Raw genomic sequence first — 24,701 nt, 5'->3', positions numbered from 1 at the left:
TACATTATGTGGTTTACACAGGGAGCGGATTTCCTCTGAAGAGGTAACTTGGTGCAGCCGGGTTCATGGACTGCATGCATGAATCAACTCTGTGCGTGTGTGTGTGGCTGAATATGTAAAGGTGACATTAGCCTGAGTGAAATGCCACCAGGTCAGTGTGGGGATCTGCTGCAGCTGTGTACCGCCGCCGTGATGTCATACCTGGCCGGCGAAGAAGCCACACACACCGATGATGCAGAGGATGTTGAAGACGGCTGAACCCACGATGGTCCCAACACCCACGTCACCTTTGGTTATGAACACCCCTGAGGAGAGAATGAGCCAGCACACACACACACACACACACACACACACACAGCATCAGGACTCCATAGAGCACACATCACGTGTTGTACACTACTTGACATTTCCAGTTGCCGCGCAGTGCTGACAAACAGATGTCACACGTAGGAATGTCACGTTGGTCCTGGACCTCTCCTTTCCTCTCTCTCTCTCCCTCCATCCCTCACTCACTCCATCCCTCTTCCTCTCCTTTCCTCTCTCTCTCTCCCTCCATCCCTCTCTCTCACTCCCCCCCTCCCCCCACCCCTCTCTCTCTCCCTCTCCACCCCTCACTACCACCCTCTCTCTTTCTTTCTCCCTCCTCCTCTCCCTTCCTCCATGTATTTCTCTCTCATAAAACGCACAATACATGTATTGTCAAAATAATATTGCCGTTTCATTTTTAAATACCTAGGTTATCGTCAAGTTGAACCTCAGCTCCTATAATGAACTGTGAAGCCAAAATACTGACAGTCATACCCAGTTAGGATGCCCCAATGTTTCATTTCAAGCCCATTGTTTTTTTGCATATTAGAGACGTGTGCATCAGTAGACAACTGCAAAGCACATTGTTATGCAGATGATACCACTATTTATGTGAATACAGCATCTGTGGAGCAAGCTGTGTCAAATCGTCAATGTGCATCTGACTGTGTGCAGAAATGCTTTAAAAAACCCATATTGGTTCAAAATGAGTCTATAAGACCAAATAAATGCTATTTACAATGTCAAGGAAGTAGGATCATGAGGCAGCCGTTCCCCGAACAGAGCGTGTCACAGAGTAATATATAATATCTGAGCATTTGGCTCGATGAGCATCTCTCATTCATAACACTTATTACGGTGATGTTTGGTATTTGCGCGACACTACACTGCTCATTGGAATCAGTTCCTCTCAGTGAAAAAGGGAAAGACTTCTCCTCACTTCTCTTTTAAAATTACAATCCATTTGTCATCGCACACACTCCTCAGAGGTTGGTGAAATAACTTTCAGTTTTCGTCACATTAGAAGAGGTATTGAAATGAGACAGATCACTTGAAGTGAATGCTAGATGCTGTGGTTGTTGGACAGTGCTCCTGCTGTGGCTCATTCACAGACACGGTTGTTAGTTATTGTTTTCATTTCACCTCTCTGCATTTCATTGTTTGTGTTGCTGTTATTGTCGTATATGTTCTTCTGGCCCGTATGAACCATGAGCTCTGAATAAACCATGGATGATGAAGGACATCAGAGCAACCTCTTTAAAGTGAAGCTCAGGGGTTAATGGGATTCTGATGGGATTCAGAATACTGAAACCCTGTAAAAGACATTTTTCCTCCACTTGTTGTGGCATGTGTTCCAGTTGAAGTGGAGGAGGCTGAGAGGGCTGGTTGAGGTGAATACCTATGATGGATGTGAAGAGCTCAGGAGCCGAGCTGCCAGCGGCCATGAAGGTAGCACCTGCTACGTCCTCGCTGAGTTCGAGACGCTGCAAGAGACAAGTAAAATGCCGCGATTAGGAATCTTTAACCATATCCCCTAACCCTGACCCCTAAACCCTAACCCTGACCCATAACCGCTAACCCTGACCCATAACCGCTAACCCTGACCCCTAAACCCTAACCATGACCCATAACCGCTAACCTCTAACCCAGACTCCTGACCCCTAACCCTGACCCATAACCCCTAACCCCTAACCCTGACCCATAACCGCTAACCCCTAACCTCAGACTCCTGACCCCTGACCCATAACCCCTAACCATGACCCATAACCGCTAACCCCTAACCCCTAACCCAGACTCCTGACCCCTAACCCTGACCCCTAAACCCTGACCCATAACCCCTAACCATGACCCATAACCGCTAACCTCTAACCCAGACTCCTGACCCCTAACCCTGACCCATAACCCCTAACCATGACCCATAACCGCTAACCCCTAACCCTGACCCATAACCCATAACCATAACCCATAACCGCTAACCCCTAACCCAGACTCCTGACGCCTAACCCTGACCCTGACCCATAACCCCTAACCATGACCCATAACCCCTAACCCAGACTCCTGACCCCTAACCATGACCCATAACCGCTAACCCCTAACCGCTAACCCCTAACCCCTAACCCAGACTCCTGACCCCTAACCCTGACCCTGACCCATAACCCCTAACCATGACCCATAACCCCTAACCCAGACTCCTGACCCCTAACCCTGACCCTGAGCCTTGGCTGATCGGACTGGTCTCCTGAAGCTTGCACTTTTTACTGGGAGCCAGCAACACCTTGTTTATTAAGATAGAAACAGGAATACATTTCAATCCACAATATACATATTAACAGTTTAGCATTCAGTTACTAGAAGAATGAATTGAATTGAATAAGAACACGGTTAAAAGAGTACACGTATGATTTGTGGCTGATGTCTTTCTACACGTGTAACTGGAGATGTGGCTGTACTTTCTCATATTTGATATAAAGCGGTATGTTGTAATCATGACTCACACCCACACAGCCACGATGAAGTAGATTAGTTCTCGATCTATTTAAGGGATAGTTGTGAAATTGTACATCTAAACTGATATTGATTCTTGTAGTCCACTGCAGAATGCTGCAGTAAAACACTGACTATGAAGAACCTCATAGCGCCACACTCCAACACACCCCCACTGTCCCTTCATTAAATAATACCTACGCCTTTAATATTCAATATTATGAATAAATATTTAAGATTTGAAACCAAGTGTGTACGAGCTTTAAAATCTCACATTCCTACCTCACACAGCTTCTCCATCGAGGGGACGAAGTAGTCATCACAGACGAGGGCCAGGGCACAGAACATGTAAACGGTCTGTAGACAGGGAGAAATAATAATATAAGTACATTGATGTTTCTGATTAGGCAGGAACAAGTGATGCTGGTTACCATCTCAGAGCGAGTGCATGAATGTCTCCGTAGCCTGGATGGAAGCTCGAACTGCTCCATTAAAGTTTGATGTCAATTATGGTGAAGGATGGAAACAGGCATTCGAGTTATTTAAGGCTCAAGATTCAACGATCGGATCCCAAGCTAATGTAGTGCAGTGCACTAACATTACATAAAACAGATACATAAAACAAAAATGATGAATAACATATCTGTGGGACAACACTTTATACATTTTTAAATAGGGAAGTGAGTTTTCTCATTTCAACGTGCTGGCCTTACAAAAGGATGGATATGGCTTCTGCTTATTGCCCCACTGAAGCCAACTGGAGAAAGCAACATGACTTCTGACCTGGAATCACCACATTGCTTTTTTTCCATTTTATACAACAGTCGGAAGCGTTCAGGTCAAGATTTATTTTGACCTTTACGCATAGTTTGCATCGTTATAAAATCTCTGAATGTTAGAGCAAATGTGTTTGTTGGTGCTTAAAGGGACAGTAGCGATGCGTGAGGTTCTTCTCCAAAGTGTTTCACTACAGTAGATTTGCAGAAGCCGACAGGAGTACAAGCAAAGGAGCAAAGCAATGTTCTGCTGTGGACTTGTTTTAGACGCCTGAGAGAAGGAATATGTACGCTATATTTAGAATATTGTTACCGCTTGGCCTAGCTGTCAGGCAGCCAACAGGGAACTGAAGCGCTTGTATCCATCTACTTTGTGTTTTAGAGGGTTGGTTCAAGTTCACCAAAGACACACAATAACACTAACTAACTAACCGATGAGGCCGCAGTAGACCAGCAACTCCTGTGCTCCGTGAGGTGGAATGAAATCTTCTGTCAAAGGAGTCTCGTGGCTATGTTGGCATTTTGGCTGAAATAGGATCTGCTGCTTCATCGCTCTGTTCCTCCAAACTCCATCTGCTCCAGTAAAACACTCTGGACCAGAACCTCTCACACCTCTAACCACCACCACTGTCCCTTTAAGAGGTTGGATGAACATTGGATTTGTACTTTTAAGCATTTCCTGAAACTCACAAGAAGTACTAAATAAACTAAATGAACAGCAGAGAGCTCAGGCAGCTTATCCTGATAGATGTTGATTATTATTATACATACGGCAATGTTTAATTACCGTTCAAATTCCTACAACTGATAAATAGAATCCCCTCCCAAACCGTGTGTCACGATTCATCCAGACAGCCGATCGTGTCCTGTATGAAAGCTTTTTGACAGCTTCTTTCCGGCTCTATTATGCAGCGTAGCTTTGGCATCACAGAGCACGGAGGAGCAGAGACAGACTGGAGATGAAAGACAGATCGCGAGGATCAAGAGAGAAAATGGCAGGTAGTGACGACAGACTGACGGGGAACGTGTGAACAAAGGAAAAAGCATGAATATATCTTTATACTTCTTAATGATGAAGCCTTTCAAAGGAATGACACACAGAGAGTCAATTCCTTTCTCATTTTACTTTGACAGTGAGCTGAGATGCACAAGAATGAGCCACGCACGCTCGTACGAGGTCATCACTCACTGAGATGAAGAGGGGTTCATTCAGGGCAAGCAAAAGGTCGAAGGTCACAGGTAATCTTCATAAATGGGTTTAATCTTGAGTGAGACTTGAAACGTAGATGGAGAGAAAACGTCTCAGGACTGTCGCCGTGTGCAACATGAATGTAAGTTCACACACTTGGATCCTGATGGAGAAAGGAAAAGTGTAACCTGCTCCCCAACGGCGACCAGCAGGGACAAGATCACGGGATTCACCGATTCTTCAAGTGGACATTTGCTGTTTTCTCCGTTGCCATGAACGGAGGATCGGCGTTACGGACCCCCGGTCGTAGGCTGGAGGAGCTCTGCCGAACAAGTCCAACGAAGTACATGCCGATGGCAACCGATCTCAAGAAAGAGGCTATTGTCTGGGCACAGATAGGTCATCGTGTGTTTGTGACCTGGTTAGTTTTCATTTCAACTGCAGTGTCACCGTGTTATTCTGTATTTTACGGACCGCTGAGTCCCGTTCAGGTTTGTCAACATCTGTTTTATGCCCTAAGATAAAATGTTCCCTCAGTTCATCTCACTTCAGTTCATTTCTAATAGAACCAACATATATCTATTGTCACTAACTAAGTCATCTATTAAGGGGATTTACTATTCAAATAATGAGGAAATTAAAGGAAAAAGAAAGACACATCTTAACATTAGTCATTTTAATCATGTATAATAAGTGTCATGTCCAGGAAACTGATGTTAAATTAATCAGTTTTGTGTCTTGTGTCCATGTTGTCTCGTGATTTCCTGTTTTATTGTGAAAGTCAACTCTCCTCTGGTTTCAGGCAACTTGTCCCTCCCCCTGTGTGTTTCTCCTCTGGTCTGATTGGCTGCCTCTCTCCTGATTGTTTCCACCTGTGCCCTCACCCTGTGTATATATTGTCTGCGTCTCCCTTTGTCCTGGGCCAGTTCATCTTGTCTTTTGTGCCAGAGAACCAGCCATTTTCATGGAATTCATCAGTCACCAGATTTTATGTTACTTTGTTCATGTAGATTTTCTATTTGTATGTTTCCAGTTAATTAAAAATGAGATTTTTGAAACAAGAGGAGAGTTGACTTTCACAATAAAACAGGAAAGCACGAGACAACATGGACACAAGACACGAAACTGATTAATTTAACATCACAGTTTCCTGGTCATGACAATAAGCTGCTTGGAGCGCGTGTTTAAGAGCCGCCACAGCCTGTAAAGCCATTGTTTCCTCTCTTAGGAGTCCCTCCGCTCGTCAATTCAAATCAAATCAAGCAACAGTCGGGTTTTGCTCCTTACTACCTGCTTTGATGCCGGTAGATGTGGTAGGAGCGCACATTGATGCTAGCGAAAGTTGATTACGATGAACGATATCATTTCCCCCTCCTCCTCCTTCAGCAGCAGAGCTCCACGTCTGAATCGTTATTTACATTCGCCTCTCGTCCGTTAGAGCGACAGCTGCTGCTCAGTGTTACTAACGTTACGAGCTCTGCTCCATTTCAACATGGACTTAATGTTCACAATGCATCGTTATATGACCGGCATCAAGGCCGATCTTCAGATCGCATACTGTTACTGAAGCTAGGCCGAAGATGATTGTCAGAAAATCTTTTGTTCACACTATGATGGTTAAACGGTGTAATTAATCAGCCATTCACAACTCCCTGTTATTTGATGTTCAAAATGCTCCCTCACTGCTGATTTAAGGCGTGTTGGTTCTCTCTAAAATGTTTACTGCAGCGCTTCAGGTGAGAAGCACGACACTCTCAAACACACACACACACACACACACACACACACACACACACACACACACACATATGTGACTATCACCAGAGGAGATTTTAGCACACACACACAAACGTGTCTCAATGCAGGAATCAGAACACCAGAGATATCGTAGCTTCTTTAATTCTCACGGTTATGAAACTGTGATTTATGTAACTGCCGTTAATCCCAACATCCCTAATTGAATTAATGATAGTTTCTATCATAAAAGATTGTGTATCGATACAATATTGACACACAAAATAACAGGATACTCTGCTGTATCCCCCAATAATCGTTTCCCAAGTGGTTAGTTGCAGGCCTGGTCTAACACCTGGTATGAAGGCACTTGGCCCTTAATTCAATTCAATTCAATTCAGTTTATTTTGTATAGCCCAATATCACAAATTACAAATTTTCCTCAGAGGGCTTTACAATCTGTACACATACGACATCCCTGTCCCAGGACCTCACATCGGATCAGGAAAAACTCCCCAAATAGCGTTGTATATTCTGCTGAGGTCATGTAGCTTTCGCTCTGGCTCACTTCCTACAGCGTTCCAAACCTTTTTGAGCTCATAAATATACATGGATATATATTCATGTTACAGTGGACCATGGCCCATTCTCACTTAACAAATGTAACTGTGGAAAAGTACAACAGCAGTACAACTATACCACAAACTCTGCAGGTATAAGACTGTCTGTCCTGGAATTCACTCCAAGTACAGGTGCACTTGCTGTGTAATGACCCAGAGTACATTACTTTAAAGGTTAGACATCGCGGGGAAATAGTGTGTGATGATAAACTGTATTTTGGGGGTTTGTTATTTTAATATCCAATCATCCTAGAAAAGGTTACTTCCATTTGGCCCTTCTGCTGCTGGCAAAGGCGAACTCAGAGGGTGGCCGCGCTGTAAGTAGAGACATCGCCTCTAATGTCAGGAACATCGTGGCAACGCGGCACGTTCTGTAGTTCCTAGTGCTCTGTTTGTGCACAGCTAAGTTCCCTAGAGACTGGATGGCTGGATGAGCTTTCATTACAGTCGCCCACCCCCCGGAGATCGTCAGCGCTACGCAACATGGGTCCTCCTGGACTGGAACGCTCTGCCTGGAAGAGTGACGGCGGACGGGCTCCATCAGAGCCTTGACCTGGCTCTCTGACGCATACTGGGGAGGCCAGGGGGGCTGATCAAGCATCAGCTGAACCGAGGAGAGGAGAAGAGATGTCGTCTCATTTTTTTTTAAAAAGGCTCAGTAATTTCCCCAAACACAAGGGCGCCGTAGTTTTGAGGAAACATTACTCAAACCGGAGTAAAGGACTCATTTCAGGGGTGTATTAATCCAACTTTGATGCTTTAGTATCAGACGGTGTGTGTGTGTGTCTGGGTCCACACCTGGAATACGTCCACTCCAGTTTAAGTCCACTGATCTCAGGCATCAGGACATGAAACAGCGGTTTCCCCGATTTAAAAATTAATCGACGAATAAGTGCGACTAACAATTAGCCAATCAGCGCCAGGGTGCGGGACTAAAGTCGTTGTCAAGTCAAATGCAGAGCTGAATACTCACACACAGGACATGCAGGGCCACGGCGCCTTCTGTTCTCTCTTTGTTGGTGAACAGGTCTGTCGGGAACTCGTGCAGAGCTGGAAGAGATAGACACACACGGCAGGGTTAGAACTGTGTTTCTGTGTTTCTGCAGTGTGTTTTGCGGGAAACATATCTCAAAGCACAGCCGAGAGGTCAGCCCTTTGAGGAGGAAACCCATGGAGGTCCTGTGTGCTGACACAGAGAGGCTTGCCCAAATGTGGTGGAGGTGCAAACCCCACTTCTCTGCATGGGAGTGCAGAGAGCAAGACTGAGAGAAAAGTTGGCAGACAGAGAGTGTGTGAGGGAGAACGGAGAGAAAGAAGTGAAATGTTATTCTACCCCCCCACCCCCCCCCTCTCCCTCCCATGGCTTCCTGACTCCCTCCTCGACTGCCAAGACCAGTGACAGCACTTGGCTGCCTCTCCATCCCTCCGTCACCGAGGCACCCCAAACCAAAGGTCAAAAGGCCAAAGTTACCACAACGAGCCCCGAGGGGGACATGAGCGTCTTTCCGGCCATCCAGTAGTTGATGACCAGATGTATTTCAGTGCGGACCAACTGTCCGTCTCTCTCTCTCTGTCCAGTTCTCTCCCACTCTCCACCCGTGTTGTATACGTTGACCTATTTTTATCTGCGGCACCCCTCGCAGTGTTCCAGAGGCTGCAGTCCTCCTCTGCACTGTGCTCCGCTACTCGAACTCCTTCAGCGCAACACGACGCAGAGCCACCACGAGCAGGAACCTTAATGTGGACCAACAGTGATGAGAACTGAAGCATGTGCGTGGCATTTCACGAGTCCTTTTCTGCCTCCCCTCTCATTCACGTCACATTGTTGTGTTTTTTTTTAATCGTTCCATTACATCACGATGTCGGTTTGAATTTGATTAACCATTCGGGACCTTTTTTTCTCGTCTGAAGCAGAAATGAGAAATAAAAAAAAGAAGAAAAGAATCACCAGAAAAAGTGATATTCGCGACACAAAGACGAGACAACAGAATTACCAGAATGCTGAAGCTCAACGTCTCCTGCAGATGAAACCAGAGTGTATTACTGAAGCCTGATGTCCTCGGGGACGTAGAAGTGCATGTGCATGTGCAGATGGGATGCATTCAGGTACACAAGGTCTTCGAACGCCAGCTGGCTCTTAAATCACAAACACATGCTCATCGTGTCACTCGTAGATGGGCTGAAAACACACACGGTCCGGTTTATACGTGGGTCCTATTCTTGTTTTGTGATCTGTTGAATGGGATGTTCTACAGAAAACAGGGACACATGTGAGAAGACCAAAAACATCAAGTGTGTTACGAGTGTCCATCACATTATACCCATCCTTCTCCATGTGTACGCAGTGAGCTCAGCTAGAGGCCCAGTATGTGACTAGGACCAATGACTTTCATTGTTACGACCATTCCCCACACACACACACACACACACACACACACACAGGCCAGCTACAGCTGATGTCTGCACAGGCACGGCATGGACTGCTGTACACCCTCCTGGGGTTAAAATGGTGTAAACAACTCAAGTGTAAATCACCTGCACTCAGTGGAGCAGAGACGTGACATGGCACACACGTGTCCTCTGTGGCTTCCCAGTGGTGATACGAGCATAGCAGGATCGGTCAGGCTGGGGCCGATGCCAGCTGACATTGGGCGAAGGCAGGGCACACCCTGTACAGGTCGCCAGACTGTCCAGCAGGGCTGACATGTAGACCGACAACCATTCACGCCCCCATGGCCAATTTAGACATAAGCTGAAAATGATGCATTGCTAATTTTGTTTCTGTTTCACACACACATACACTGATGAAACACGAGGCCGCTGTATCTCGGGTGTAGATCGGGTGATGATCTTTGCCACATTAGGTTGACTTCCTGTGGTCAATAGCTGGCACTATAACTCAATATGGGCCTGATGGATCCGTTGGAAGGTTCCATACCTGTAGAGTGCCTAAAATGAAATCATTGTTCAAGGTATTCAACTATTCCTTCACAATTAAGCATCTCGTTAGCCTGAAAGGAATCCCAAAAGACATCTGGGATTTTTAATCCGTTCTTAAACATGAGAGCAAGGATCACACCACATTTTGTGAACATCCTAAAAACATTACTGAATAGTAAACTATATCAACAAACACTGTGGAAACATTATTGCAATCTTCATATACAAACAGGTACACACATGAAATGTGACCCCTGCACTGAACCCATCCTCATCCTCATCCTCAGCATCAGCATCAAGAGCAGCGGGCTGCTGTAAAGCTCAAGGACAGGAGCCAGAGATGGAACCGCTCTCTCCCCTGAGCCACAGACTCCTGCAGGTATTAATCTGATAAATAGAAGATCACTACGCCCTTTCATAGTCTGTCATTTACACTTCGTCTACAGAGCAGAGAAACTGTACACGCCACGCTTCACATCCCTCCACTCTGATTGGTTTCCATCGTTATCGGCCCTCCTGCCCTTGCGCCTGTGTGTGTGTGTGTGCTCTTACCTGCACACCAACTCCATGGCAACAGAGCGAGTGTCTCCTCGGGGCGCAGTGTGTTTAAGTGGCAGAGAGGCGGGCACAAACAGTTAGACTGCCAGCATGAACTTGGAGGAGGCGCTCCACATGCTGGGGGGGGTGGGGGGGGACAGGAAGAGAAAGGGAACGCTACACACACACACACACACGCACACACACGAGGCCAGAGAGTCCCTCCTCTTCGTCACTGTGCACAATCAGTGGCAGTCAATGAATCAATCAGCAATCAGGCTTCAGCTTGACGGGGGGGGGGGACACGTTCTGCCTCAGCCTGCTTCCCTCTGCTGTTGGTAGCTGACCGGCCGCCCTGCTCGCCCACCTGCCAGCTCCATCCCGTCTGATTCACACCAGGCCGATTGGAAGGAGCCCCTTTGGAGAGGTAGCGGCCTTCTGTTCTCCCGCCGGAGCTCTTTGCTTTTCCTCCCGTTGCGATAGCTGGCGTGTTGTTAAAAGACGTTGTCAAAAATCTCTTTTGCATCCTATTCGTCCTCCTCAAACTGGCTTTGAATATTCTTCTGCATAAATCTCTGTCAGCGGTACGGTGTGCCAGACTGCGTGGAATATCTTTCATCTCGCTGCTGCATTTCATTCTTCTCACCAACAAAAGAACTGAGTCATGTTACCTTCACATTCATCACAGACGTCACAGTCGACAGATGCAAGAAGTGAGACTTGGAGGTGGAACCGACGACGGCGTCTTGCTCAGCCTCGGATTCTGTGTCTCTGATGATGGACACTGTAGAGACAACATGAAGGTTCACGTTCGTTCATAAAAACCCCAAAAGGGTCCCGCAGGTCGTACAACAGTCACAGTTGTTGATGAATGTCCTGTCGGTTGGCTCGTCGTGAGGTTGCAGATCATCGTCGCCACATAAATATGGGGCCACAAATACAATGTATCTGTGAATTGTTCTGTGCGCATTTGTGAATCTTTGTGTTTATATTTGTAAGTCTCTCTGTGTGCATTTGCAATTATTGAGACTGATCTGACCCCCATACAGGAACGCCATGAAGGTGGCCGAGTGTGTGGGTTTATTTATAGAGAGGGGAGTGCACGTGCACCTGGAGCTCTCCCTCAATCATCTACTATACTAATCCCAGTGGATACGCACAACTTTGATTTGAAACAGACACATAGAGGAAGTATGGAACAGGAGTGTCAGGGGCCCCCCAGGCCTTCACATACAAAACAAGAGACACGTACTCACCAGGACGTAAAAAGACCAATACTACAAAGAGACACCAAAGGACTACAAAGAGACACACACATTGTGTGATTTGTATCTTTCTCCCCAAAGCACAAGGTACGATATATAAATATAAATACCTGCATCAGTTACTATTACTTTGAGAAAGTTCCTCATAGAACACCAATAGCCTGTCGCTGTCCATAGTCCTGAAATGGAGCGGAGAAGATCCACAGACAGACACAACGCGTGCAAGTCCAAGTCCCTGAAGAGACTCCACATGACTGAGAACCGCTTCAAGTGAACTTTAAAACGTGCCCGTTGCCTGCCGGCCTGTCAAACTGCTGTCAGCTCAGTTGCTCCATCGTTCCATCCCTTCATTTCTCCTGCTGGATATTGACTGGTGTTTGACTGAACACACTCTTTGTGGAAGTGACTTTTCACGTCTGTCAAGGAGGCTTGTGCACTTTTTCCAGCGATTAATTCTGGATTTCACAAAGCAACCATCTCTCGGTTACAGGCTGTTACAGGCTGTTCGACAGCAGGAAATCTGCACACTTCACAGGTTTGCTGACGATGAGCTGAGTACATTTCCCCGTCTCTACGTCCAGACTACAACCTTCCATAAAGTCAGAGACAGCACCGGCTTGTTTCCTTTTAGTGCCAACGCTCCCATATCCCAGTGTGCTCAGAGCTGCTGCTGCTCTGGGGTTCTCCTGGCTGCGTTGGTTCTCGGGCTGAAGGGCCAAGATCATCGATTGGAGTTGTGGTTGGCACAAAGAGACAGAAAATGAGCTCAAAGAGACAGAAAGATGACAAGAGAGAGACACAAAACTACTATACTACAAAGAGACAGAAAAAATAACGACTACGGAGAGACGCCTAACGCCTATGAAGAGACACGAGACAACATAAAGTCTGTGGGTCTTGAGAGGCTGAGGGGCCCTTTGCATGTCTGGGCCCAGGGGCCCTTTGTCTCATTAGCTGCCCATCAGTTGAAGAACAGCCGGAGGAAGAACCTCAAGGTTTAACTTTAGAGTAGCAATAGGCAGTAACAATGTGCCCCAAAGATGATGTCACCTCTCCCCATTGAGCCAGGGAGTGTTAGATAACACAAGGCAAGGGGTTGGGGGGGGGGACTTAGTGTGTGTGTGTGTATGTGTCGGTGACACAAGAGCACACAGTGAGGAAATGCAAGCCTGTGTGTGTGTGTGTGTGCAAAATCCTTCCCTACTCCCTTCTCACTGATGACATAATACTTTCAGGCCGTTGTCATGGAAACGAACAGGAACCGCTGGCTGGATTTGGCATTGGGGGGTAAGATGAGGAGGGGAGGGGCTTGTCTCACTGCATTTAGAGATTTGGATGGCAGAGTGTGTGTGTGTGTGTGTGTGTGTGGTTGTGTTGTGTTGTGTTGTGTTGTGTTGTGTTGAGTTGAGTTGAGTTGAGTTGAGTTGAGTTGAGTTGAGTTGAGTTGAGTTGAGTTGAGTTGAGTTGTGTGAGGTGAGGTGAGTTGAGTGTGTGTGTGTGTGTGTGTGTGACAAACAACCAGACAGACAGAGCGGTACAAAGACAACATTATCTGACACTCGTGGGTCTGCAGGTCCCCACAAAGACAGTTTGGCTCCATCAATGAATTATAGATTAGACTTCCTAGTTCAGATCTCACTGTTGATGAACATCCCCATCTCTTTAAAGGACACTTCATTTCACAGTGGTGTCTTACTGTCATAGTTGCATGAGCTGGGACGCTGGGCACTGGGATGCTGGGGCACTGGGAGCTGGGATGCTGGGATGCTGGGCCACTGGGTGCTGGGATGATGGGATGCTGGGGCACTGGGAGCTGGGATGCTGGGATGATGGGATGCTGGGGCACTGGGAGCTGGGATGCTGGGATGATGGGATGCTGGGCCACTCGGAGCTGGGCTGCTGGGAGCTAGGATGATGGGATGCTGGGCCACTGGGTGCTGGGATGATGGGATGCTGGGATGCTGGGATGCTGGGCCGCTGGGATGATGGGATGCTGGGCCACTGGGAGCTAGGATGCTGGGATGCTGGGAGCTGGGATGCTGGGTAACTGGGACACTGGGAGCTCAGCTGCTGGTAGCTGGAGCACTGGGAGCTGAGATGATGGGACGCTGGGACACTGGGAGCTGAGATGATGGGACGCTGGAGCACTGGGAGCTGAGATACTGGGTAGCTGGGACACTGGGAGCTGAGATGATGGGATGCTGGGGCACTGGGAGCTGAGATGCTGGGTAGCTGGGACACTGGGAGCTGAGATGATGGGATGCTGGGGCACTGGGAGCTGAGATGCTGGGTAGCTGGAACACTGGGAGATGAGATGATGGGACGCTGGGGCACTGGGAGCTGAGATGAGGGGACCCTGGGGAATGAAGGGAGGCCGGCCACTCTGCAGGGACACAGAGTACCTCTCAACGCAATCGCCCTGAACAAAAAAATAAGTTCTGACTTCCCTCCCGATTTTTAAAAAACTGAATAATATTATTGTTCAAACTTGTCTATGAACATGCAGCACATTGTGTCAGTCCAAAACCTAAGTAAGGTTACAGTGATGATGGAAAACAATAAGGGTACAACAGCCATGTGAAGCGGTGGATGATTTACTGGCGCCGGGACAGCGAAGACCAAACACTAAAGACAATAACAACAACAGCCAGAAGGAGGGGGGGAGGGGGGATGATGGCGCTCAGCAAAACAAAAAAAAGCTGATTAAAGTTGCATCTCCCACCCTCTGGGGTCTGTACGAGCTCATCCCATCTACATCTCGTGCACGTTCCGAGCACACGTGGAGGGCTGGGGGCCTGTTCTGCACATGCTCAGTGGACGATGGTGATGCGGGCTGACACATCGCATGTTGTGAGCATAGTTACCGCGCCGAGTAATGACATTTAAGGAGTCCCGCTTTTTCCCCTTCCCTGCACAGACTGTAGCACGCACACACACACACACACACACACACACACACACACACACACACTATGCCCAATACACACACAGATATCATGAGTCTATCCTTCAGTGGAAGGGAAGGAAACAGTTTGTGCATGGTTGGAGTGTGACACATCACTCACTAGTTCATGACTAGGGGGTTATTCTGCTACATTGATCCCCTTCTCCTTGGTGGGGCAGCGCTACGACTGCAATCACTTGGTCTCACATGAACCGGGTAAGGACACGCCCATGAGAAGAGAACCAGCAGAGCTGTATAATAGAGAGCTGTAACAGGGAAAATAGTGGCAGAAATCAAAGACAGTCAGATCAGCTGTTACCAGTGTCTTTAATTAAACACACGCACAGGCACACAAGCAAAAACAGACAATCTTGCTCTGTCAGAAGGCCAATCCCAAAACTAGAAAATCTAAAACTCTCTCAGCCAGGAGGGGGTTTTGCCGGCGTGTGCCGACATACCGGTTTCAACTCAACAACATCGACAGAGGAGCGGTTGGAGCTGGAATGTCGGTGTCTCTAATAGCCCCGCCCCTTACAGAGCTGACAGGAGACGGATTGGGAGTCAAAGCAGTTCGAAGTCAGATTTCTCTGTTGCCCAAACTCCTCCATCAAAGGTTGACAGGAGCAGTGAGATGATCAGACAGGTTTCAAACAAGTCAGGAGTTTAAGCTAACGTATCTGAACCTCTCTGTTTGGAGATAAAACCCCAAACAAAACTAGTTCATCATGACACCTTGTGATCCCACAGCTACAAGAAGTAACACGAAGTCTTGAACCGGAAAGTCAGTCTCAGTAAACTTTGATGGGTGTGGACAATGAAGAGTTCGGGTCTGCTTCCAAATAGATCAGGCTGATCTGAAGGCTGGTCAGACATCGTAGAGGATGAGTAACCTGCGTTTCAGGCTGGATCGCTGCCCTGCAGCTTCTGGAGGCTGAAGACTGTGTCTCTGACGTGTGTGAATATGAGTTTGTGTGAGTGTGAATGTAGTGCACAGTCCTTTGAGATGTCAGAACACCAGAAATGCCAATGACCAAACCCCCGATTGGTTTGGGCACAAACCCTGGCCTTCGGTACAGGGTCGATGACTCACATCGCCATGGTAACACTGGCTGCACAGCCGGACCACGGAGCAGGCGACGCACCGTCTGTCGGATGGATCCATGCATGGAGCTCAGCCGCTCGGGGTTCATCTGAGCTGCATTGAGCTTCATGCTTATCGTGGAAGAGGAGAGGAGATGCGTGTCTGTAGCATTCAGAGAGCAAACAGTGGCTTTAAGAAGCAGCAGGTGCCTCACGCAGCGTTATGTGATTATCAGTTATGAATGGAAGTGAGCGTAGCTGACATTGTTTCCCATGAAGGATTGAAGCAATAGGTAGTATCCATCTCCTCAGCATGAGGCCAGCTTAGTGGAGGGCGAATCTTTTCCTGCATCAAAGGTTTGAACTGTGTTTATTGTCACAGTGCTTTGTGTTCATCTTTCTTTCATTTTAATTGCTCGTTTCTCTTCATTTTTTTGAGAGAGATCTTAGTCATCACATTTCCCCCGAAAGTCTCCTTATTTTTATACTGGTCTGCTAAAATTGTCAGCCGCATACTTTAACACAACACACTCTGTAAATCATTTCAGTGTATTATAGATTATAGTTGTTTGCCACTGCTGGCTCTTATTACTTTTTCCACCGCGACAACAGAAATGGGCTTTATCGTACTTCTATAACAGCAGACCTGCGCTCAAAGATCAGCTCTCAAGATACTTTGTGTTACTGCGTTGCAGCAAACACACACACGAATATATAGTTTACAAAGTGTTTCATGCATTCTGTTAAATTCATCTATTGTATAATGTTCTGGGGCCAAGCAAACTCTATATGAATCAAAGCCTTCATGGCCTAAAAAGGTTTTCATATTCTTTGAACATGACGTCTCCTGTCAGTCTAATAAAGGTATAACATGCCTGTTTATGCCGTTATGTCCTCCCAGACTAGCAGTGGTAAAAGGAGGACAACGGTGGCACTCGGGGAAGCGGCCTCAACGTGCTCTCACTCCCACCAGCAGGATGAATCTTTAAAAAGGTGTGTAGTGCCACTTCTGCAGCCTGGAAAACAACCCGTGTCCTCTTTCCCTCAGCAGAGGAACTAGGGTAGGAAGCATTGGCTCCTTGTGGTTACGACAACACATGAGCAAAGGTGGAATAAAGGGAGACGGACAGGAATCCTGTTGGACGAATGCTGTGGAGAAGAGTAAGGCGGAGTGAGAAGGGAAGCGGGCGGAGGACCCGCAGGACCCCCACTCTCGGCGGTCTAGTGCTGCGATGGAAACCTCGCCTGTTAATACCGTCATTGTGTTGGGAGGCGGCGGAAGCCCACTCAGAGCTAATATTGTAATATGGCCGAGTGGATTTCTCAGAAGAGATCTCTTGATTTTGATGAGTGGAGGTATGAGGGAGCGATCGCGTCCCTGATTGGATTGATTCATCCGCTGCGTTACGGCGAAGCTTACCTACTTGGGACATGTGGAGGAGGCAGGAGGCCGCCAGTGTGAACAAACACACGCTCCCTCCTCCAGGGCTGCAGCAACCAGGGCCGCCACCCTCTCATTAATCAATACTATTCCAGGCTCTCCTCCGGACGGTTTGTCACAGTGAAGCCCTGATTAAGTCACAGCAGCCTCGTTTCCTAAAATGGAGCGTTGCGTCGGAGCCGAGCTGAGAGGAGGAGGACAGCCTCAGGGGCGGGGGGGGGGGACGCCCCTGGAGAGAGCACTCACATGACCGGGGGTATCCCCAGATCCGCTATCCGTCTAGCACACAGCTCAGGTGTGGTTCCACCACCTGTGTCTGAGAGGCAAATGCATCAGGACTGTGGTGGTGCGTGTCGGGTGGAGGAAGAAAGAGTGTGTGTCTGTGTGTGTGCGTGCATTTACTGCAGATGAAACATGAATAATCTGCTCTGACATCTTCAAAAGCGGATTGATTTTTTGGTATATTTCCCACCTCTGAAGGCGGGGAGTCAAAGTACAGCGTGGCCTCGGGCATTGCATCTGGACAGCAACGTCAACCAAGTGAACAGCTCCTGTTTTCCATGACAAAGGGGAAGGTCAAGAGCAGGGGGCTCCGTTTTGTACCATCTCCCCGGCTACACATGCACACACTGACAAGGACACGCGGGGACCGTATGTGAACTCACCGCCCTGGAGCCAGAAGACTCTCTTGTCGATCTTTTATTTGCAGACCTCAAGGTGGTAGAGAAATACTGATATAAATATTACTGCATGTGCTTCCTCTCTTCTCTCCTTGACTGAGAAATGAAAGAGTGGTGGGTCTGACTGTCTCCTCTCTCTCTTATCTTACAGCACTTGATCACCAATCAGGCACAGAGCTCATGTCGGGACACGTCCTCCTTAGACAAGCTTGGGTTCTACTCTCTGGCTGGTTAAGCAATGGAAACACACACACACACACACACACACACACACGCTATCTGGTTGTGCACAAATGCTTCGACGCGATCGCATGTAAAGATAGATGACATGACAGCTCAGCTGAAGCCGAAACATCTGGATATCCATGTTAGGGAGGCAAACTAAATAATCTAATTATAACTGCATAACACCCTTTTTTTTTTTTTTTTAAAACAATGAATCAAATTACGCAGCAAATACGTTCTTATCACGTCTTATTAAAATACGTTCTTATCACGTCTTATTAAAATACGTTCTCATCACGTCTTATTAAAATACGTTCTTATCACGTCTTATTAAAATACGTTCTTATCACGTGTGTTCAAGTTTGGTTTGAATTAGTCAGGTGAGATGTCACGATTGACAGACGAGCTGCTCGCTGTGAAGTACTCACGGAGTCTGAGGCTCAGGAACTGTACAAGAGAGAAGATGTAACTTTCCATGTGTGTGTAATAAAACGTGTGTCAGTTTGATCACAAATGCATTTACAGAGATGGTACGGTTAGCTGTTGTGTCTTTCTGGACCGGACCCAGACCCCATGGCTCCAAATGAAGACATTCTTTTGTGCAGTAGGAGGAAATGGAGACGCGTCACCCATTTATGTGACCCCCCCCCCTGACCTTTTCTTGAGTTGTAGTCCCTTAATGTTGGGTATCCACCACAGTGGAGATGGTAGTGGACTTCAGGAAGAATGCAGCCCCACCCGCCCCCATCACCCTGTGTGACTCCCCTGTCAACGCTGTGGAGTCTTTCCTCTTCCTGGGCTCCATCATAACCCAGGACATCAAAGGGGAGCTGAACATCAGCTCCATCCCTAAGAAGGCTCAGCAGAGGATGTTCTTCCTGAGGCAGCTGAAGAATTCAACCTGCCAAAGACAATGATGGTGCACTTCTACACCTCCATCATCGAGTCCATCCTCTGCTCCTCCATCACCGTCTGGTACGCTGGGAGGACCAGGGCAGACTGTAGCGCATCATCCGCTCTGCTAAGAGGGTGATTGGCTGCAATCTGCCGTCCCTCCAGGACTTGTAGAAAGATTGTAGTCGACCCCTCTCACCCTGGACACAAACTGATTGAGTCCCTTCCACCTGGCAGGAGGCTGCGGTCCATCAGGACCAAGACCTCACTCCACACAAACAGCTTTGGGCTCATGACCGGAGCCCGGGTCCCCCACTGACCCTCATGAACAGAACCCGGGTCCCCCACTGACCCTCATGAACAGAGCCCGGGTCCCCCACTGACCCTCATGAACAGAGCCCGGGTCCCCCACTGACCCTCATGAACAGAGCCCGGTTCACCCACTGACCCTCATGAACAGAGCCCGGTTTATCCACTGACCCTCGTGAACAGAGTCCGGGTCCCCCACTGACCCTCATGAACAGAGCCCGGTTCACCCACTGACCCTCATGAACAGAGCCCGGTTCACCCACTGACCCTCATGAACAGAGCCCGGGTCCCCCACTGACCCTCATGAACAGAGCCCGGTTTATCCACTGACCCTCATGAACAGAGACCGAATCCCCCACTGATCCTCATGAACAGAGCCCGGTTCCCCCACTGACCCTCATGAACAGAGCCCGGTTCCCCCACTGACCCTCGTGAACATAGTCCGGGTCCCCCACTGACCCTCATGAACAGAGCCCGGTTTATCCACTGACCCTCGTGAACAGAGTCCGGGTCCCCCACTGACCCTCATGAACAGAGACCGAATCCCCCACTGACCCTCATGAACAGAGACCGAATCCCCCACTGACCCTCATGAACAGAGCCCAGTTCCCCCACTGACCCTCATGAACAGAGCCCGGTTCCCCCACTGACCCTCATAAACAGAGCCCAGTTCCCCCACTGACCCTCATGAACAGAGCCCGGTTCCCCCACTGACCCTCATGAACAAAACCCGGGTCCCTCATGAAAAAACCAAACCCGGACCCTCATGAAAAGAGCCCGGGTCTCCCACTGACTGACTGTCATCCCCAGGACAATTTCCTACCGGTCACTCCCCTGGACATCACTTAATTCTTCACTTTAAATACACTTGTCACTTTAAACTTACATTACACTGTTTAAAGTACTGTTTGTCTGTGCACTTTATTTTATATTTTATATTCTGCTGTACATTTAATATGTTTTAATTCTTGCACTGTGTTGATTGTTGTTGATTGTTTAATGTTAATGTCCAATGTTGCATATCCCACCCCATGACAAACATACTTGGCAATAAAAGATTCTGATTCTGATCCCGATCTGCCCATACAGAGTTTGATCTGAAACATATATTGCACAATAGAAGCTGTAGTCTACTGGATTCAGCCCACTGGATTTTCCCCACGCTTGAGCCATGATATGAATGAAACTGGAGGCTCCTGAAGCTGAAGGTGTCTCACTCTGTTGGTGTTGTTGGAACTCTACTCCAGATTAGACGTCAGCATGACAGCGCTCTGCTTGTTTAACGGCACCCCGTTCAATGGCGTTAGTCATTTTGACCAGTGAAGGCGACGGTCAGTGCGGACTAACAATGACAACTGATTCACTCACTAACTAAACATCAGCACATTGGCATGGTCACTGTATGGTCACTGGACTGTAAATTTAATTCGACCCTGTCCCCATGAACCGGGATATTGAAGGATTCTCCAAAACCCTTGATTACATTCAATGGCATACTTTTAAAATGTTTAATGCCAACATTTTAAGGTCAACCACGGCATGGCTAAAAGAGACCTCCACGGAGACTCACGATGGATGGAACCAGAAAACCAGCGATATCGTCTTCTATACTCTACGCATTCTTCTTCTTTGTCAAAACCTGTGACCACAATGCACCTCGACCGTTTGGCCATAGATTGGGGTGCGTTCTGAGACGAGCAGCAGCTGCAGAGCTTGGTTCTAACCCTACACCTCCAGATGTGTCTACTTCTCTAACCTGTCGCCTTCAGACCCAACAGATGCTGGCTCAACGGACCGTCACTTGAGGACATTGAACACACTTACTGTACTTTTACATGTATGCACAGGATGAAGATAACTCTGGGGTTTCTTTAGACAGCTGGTTGGACAAAACAAGTCACTTCAACGAGGGCCTTTAGGAAGTGATGGAAATGATATAAGTTTCCCTCACATTCTACAGACTGAGATTGTTTTTAACATTGAAAAACGCATAATCTGTGACATAACCTGCAGAATGCACCTGCTCCCACTTTCCAGCCCATGCGTTTCTGCTTCGACAAACTTCTTTTCACGCTTTTGAAAACACACAGATTCTTCCCTTTCTTCAGCGAAATAAAGAATGACTCAATAACTCCACACAAGGCTACATGTTTTTGCCTCGTACCAGAGACAGGAGCACAACATCACCAGAGTGAGAAAGACTAACAGAAAATAGTCTCTTTTAGCAACCAAAAAAACCTTGCAGTCCTCCAGAGGGTGGCAGGGGATGAAGCCACCCGGGGTATTGTGCTGTAAATTTAGCCTGAGACGAGCAAAGGGCAGCAGCGGTATAATAAGCAGGAGAAGAGAATAAGTTGAACTTTGACTAACACTCCCGCTATAGATGACAATTCAACCTTGGGAGGGGTTAGAAACGAGATTGATGACCGCCATTTCCCTTAATGAGGTCACTAGAGAACTGGCCCCTCCCTGTGAGGGGAGGTAAGTCGTCTCCCACTCAAAGTTAAGAAAAGACAAAAGACAGCGTGATCTGCAGTGCAGCCATCTTTAACCCCAACCATTTACACATCCATTACAACAGTATCCCATCTCCAACTTTCATCTAAAAATAGCCACAGATATGGGTGATGGCGAGATTCATCAGACAAGAAATGTTTATATATAACTTTTAATACTTTTTTGCACAATGTCATTGAATAGAATCCCCTACAAGTGGCTTATGTCAATAATTTTAACTGGACTGAGTGATTTCAACATTACCAACAATGCCTTCAGCGTCCTCACACGCTATCCTTGAGTGCCTCAAAGAACAGTCGCTGGTTGATAATAAGATAAAAAGGTCGCCATGGAAACTGGGATATTTCTTTCTGAGACGTGGCCACAACGAGGGAAAACGTTAGGGAAGCACAGAGGAAGGGAATGGGAGAGATGAGATGGGGAAGGAAAAGATAGGTGGAGTCAGAGTGAAATCTGCAAGATCCTAAAAAAGTAGTGTGACTGAGATCGAATGAGGAAACCGCTGAGGCAGCCGGAATGTCACCGACTGTTGTAGCCTGTGCTCATGGGAAATCATGTGACCTCACAATCTGGGTTACCCCCACATCAGGGGGAGAAGATAGGGGCACAGGAGAGGCTGGAAAGACCGAACATGTGGGGTGGTTTGTTCTGCGAGGAAGGAGGGAGGGAGGGGAAGAACATCTGAGTGTCCTCTTTCTTTCATCCTGTTTCTGTCCTACCTGGAGCAGTACAGTTCTTAGAGTCTTCCTTCTCCATGTCCTCTAGGCTGCTGTTGTCCGTTTCCTGCAGTAGCCTCCTCCCTCCCCATCTCTCCTGGTCCTCACCGCTGTGGCTGGAGACACGGAAACCTGGGGGATGTTAGTCACAGTGAAAAGTCAAAACAGATTCAAGGACATTTCAGTGCAGCTACATCTGAAGACGATTTCATGATGACGATTTCCTAAAAGACTACCTGAAACTGTGATGAGATGCCAGCTTTGAGCTAAATACTTTTGGACTCAAGATTGACTTGGACAAGCTCAAAGGACTTGAGACTTGACTTGGACTCTAGCTCAAAGACTTGAGACTTGACTTGGACTCTAGCTCAAAGGACTTGAGACTTGACTTGGACTCTAGCTCAAAGACTTGAGACTTGACTTGGACTCTAGCTCAAAGACTTGAGACTTGACTTGGACTCTAGCTCAAAGACTTGAGACTTGACTTGGACTCTAGCTCAAAGGACTTGAGACTTGACTTGGACTCTAGCTCAAAGGACTTGAGACTTGACTTGGACTCTAGCTCAAAGACTTGAGACTTGGAGTCTAGCTCAAAGACTTGAGACTACAATATGATGCCAAATTATAAAAAGTCTGAATTCATGTTCTCTCCGCAAGACGACAAGCGAATAACTTTTAGAATGCTTGTTTTCTCAATGGAGCTCGGATCGATCGGTGCTAAGCTGTGCTAAAATTGAAGCAGCTCCATCAACACTCACAATAACGTCATCTAAGTGTAAATACGGCTGTGTTGTTGTCATTGTTTGTACCATATGGTTTACACACATTTATTTGTACAGTATAGTTGTATAGTTTTGTCCAGTCTCTATTAATATGATGTATCGTAGAGCTCTGGGTGAACACCCACGGCTACTATATTTATTTCCTGATTCAACAACAGCAGTGATGACAGGAGGAGCATCTCAACGCTGTTTTCGTGCTCGGTGTGAACACAGCATCAGACCCCAATGTGAAATTATTAATTGTTCAAAATCCAAACATATTCAGTTTGCAATAATATAATCCCCCCCATTGGATTGGACAAAATGACACCAGAGAAGGTTTGGCCTTTTTCCTTTTATGTGGCATAGAATTTTTGCCACCGACTGTGGGTCAGTAGTTAGCAGGTCCGTCTTTCATTCAGATGATCGGCGGTTAGATCCCCGCCCGCTCTAGTCGATGTGTCCTTGAGCAAGACACTTAACCCAGAATTGCTCTCCGTAGCTGTGTCTACGGTGTAAGTCGCTTTGGATAAAAGCGTCAGCTAAATTAAATGTAATGTGTTGGTTACATGTTGCTGTTGCTGGGATGTTGCAGGTAGAAAAGTGCGTGTCAAGCAATTTGTTTAATCTTTAATGTGCACGGTTGTGTTCTTTGTCACATTAAAGTTTGATTCATTATGTAATAGTGGGATAGGGAACAGCTGGAGGAGTGCACCACAGATGTTCCAGTTTGGTATTTACCCCCCCAATTCATACATTGAAGGGGAATTTCAGGATTTTCCAAAACAAAATCCTCTAGGGGGGTGGAGCAACAGCGCAGAGCGCACAAAGTGGGGCTCCGACTGTGGCTACATCTGCACATTCTTCAAGAAAGCAGCAACACCAATGAATTAATTTCATACTTCAGAGGGCCCAGCAGGAGCACTCTGCCCTTTCCACCCTGCCAACTACAAGTCTGGCCTAAGCGAGGGATTCAGGTAGAATTAAAAAGCCCAGTTATTCAATAGTCCTCGGGCCATGGCTGAACTTCTCACCTGGCCTCACCTTCACTACATCTCACGCGGCAGCTACAGCTACGGTAGTTTGCATGCCAGCGCTTTACTCTTCCCTCTCTCTTTCTATCTGTCGCTATATCTTGCACACGGAAAGGAGGAGAGGAGAGGAGTGTGGGAATGATTTATGCACCACTGCGAGGAGGCGTTGAGTGCTCCATTCCGGCTCCACGGCATCCAGCTCAATTGAGCAGAACTTCATTAAGCGGATCATAAATAATCAACTTTAAT

At 47.4% G+C, this 24,701-nt stretch overlaps 1 protein-coding gene across 1 annotated transcript in view; it reads right to left on the bottom strand.

Moving 5' to 3' along the window:
* LOC117736856 (sodium/potassium/calcium exchanger 3-like) overlaps window positions 1–24,701 on the bottom strand; it is a 36,454-nt gene that overhangs the window by 8,754 nt on the left and 2,999 nt on the right. The window contains exons 2-6 of the mRNA XM_034542483.1: window positions 22,661–22,789; window positions 8,083–8,159; window positions 3,073–3,147; window positions 1,706–1,790; window positions 202–305 (exon numbers count right to left, since the gene is read on the bottom strand). Of these exons, the coding sequence (XP_034398374.1) occupies window positions 202–305; window positions 1,706–1,790; window positions 3,073–3,147; window positions 8,083–8,159; window positions 22,661–22,789 (470 nt within the window). The remainder of the gene's footprint in view (window positions 1–201; window positions 306–1,705; window positions 1,791–3,072; window positions 3,148–8,082; window positions 8,160–22,660; window positions 22,790–24,701) is intronic.

This window comes from Cyclopterus lumpus, chromosome 1 (assembly GCF_009769545.1).
Source record: "Cyclopterus lumpus isolate fCycLum1 chromosome 1, fCycLum1.pri, whole genome shotgun sequence".
NCBI lineage: Eukaryota > Metazoa > Chordata > Actinopteri > Perciformes > Cyclopteridae > Cyclopterus > Cyclopterus lumpus.
The sequence above is the reverse complement of the archived record's forward strand: the minus strand, read 5'-3'. Positions and strand labels throughout refer to the sequence as shown.